An 896-nucleotide genomic window follows, 5' to 3' on the forward strand; every position below is an offset into this window, starting at 1 on the left:
ATATTTATAATTAAAAATTTAATTAGATCTTTGATCACATATTTTTTTAAAAAATTATTTTATTAATTTTAATATTTTTACATAAAAATAATATAATTACAAAATTAAAAAGTATAAAAATATAATTAAAAAAATATAAAAATTTAATTAAAAATTTAATAAAATTATAAAAATTAACAAAATAATTAAACTTAAATAGTGTGACACAAGCACAAGTAGTGTTGATGATTTTAGTGGTTATCTGATTTTTTTCCGTTGTTGAATTTCATGGTACTATTACTAAAATAACCTTAGGCTCATCTTGTTATATTGCAGATGATGCTCGGAGGGATTGTGTCTATAGATGCATGGTAATATTTGGGAATGATAAGATAATGTTCGAAGAATGCAAAAAGGGATGCTATGATACATTTCCGCCAACACTGAAATAAGTAAATATGTTATACTGTATTTTTTTTTTTTTAAATTTGTGACGAGTCTTTCTCGGTTTATATTTTCTTTTGCGAATATTTGATGAGTAAGAGATTAATGAATTATTAAGAAAGTATGGACGGTGAACTAATAACCATCACATAAGAGTCAATATTTTTCAATAGTTGATTTCATTAAAAGATTTGTTTGATATGAGCTTAGTCGAAAAAAGTAAAAAAAACATTAAACACTTGAAAGTTGAAACAGATTATGAATTGAAATTGATTTGCAATGTTGATTATGTGGGCATTTAATGCTTTGATTATGATATTTTGTGGTCATCATATGCGTCAATTATCATGAGTCTTACATTTTAATTGTAATTTCTATGAAGCAATTTACTTTGGCTGCGCTACATAAATAAAAGAGTTCATCTATCATGTATCTTAAAGGTATAGATTAAAATTATAAATTAAATTTTTTTT

At 23.2% G+C, this 896-nt stretch overlaps 1 protein-coding gene across 1 annotated transcript in view; it reads left to right on the forward strand.

Moving 5' to 3' along the window:
• Positions 1-765, forward strand: part of LOC110270055 — a 12,543-nt gene extending 11,778 nt beyond the window's left edge. The window contains exon 3 of the mRNA XM_021118505.1: positions 316-765. Coding sequence (XP_020974164.1) covers positions 316-431 — 116 coding nt within the window. The 3' untranslated portion in view covers positions 432-765. The remainder of the gene's footprint in view (positions 1-315) is intronic.

The sequence above is a fragment of the Arachis ipaensis genome, chromosome B03 (genome assembly GCF_000816755.2).
Source record: "Arachis ipaensis cultivar K30076 chromosome B03, Araip1.1, whole genome shotgun sequence".
Taxonomy (NCBI): domain Eukaryota; kingdom Viridiplantae; phylum Streptophyta; class Magnoliopsida; order Fabales; family Fabaceae; genus Arachis; species Arachis ipaensis.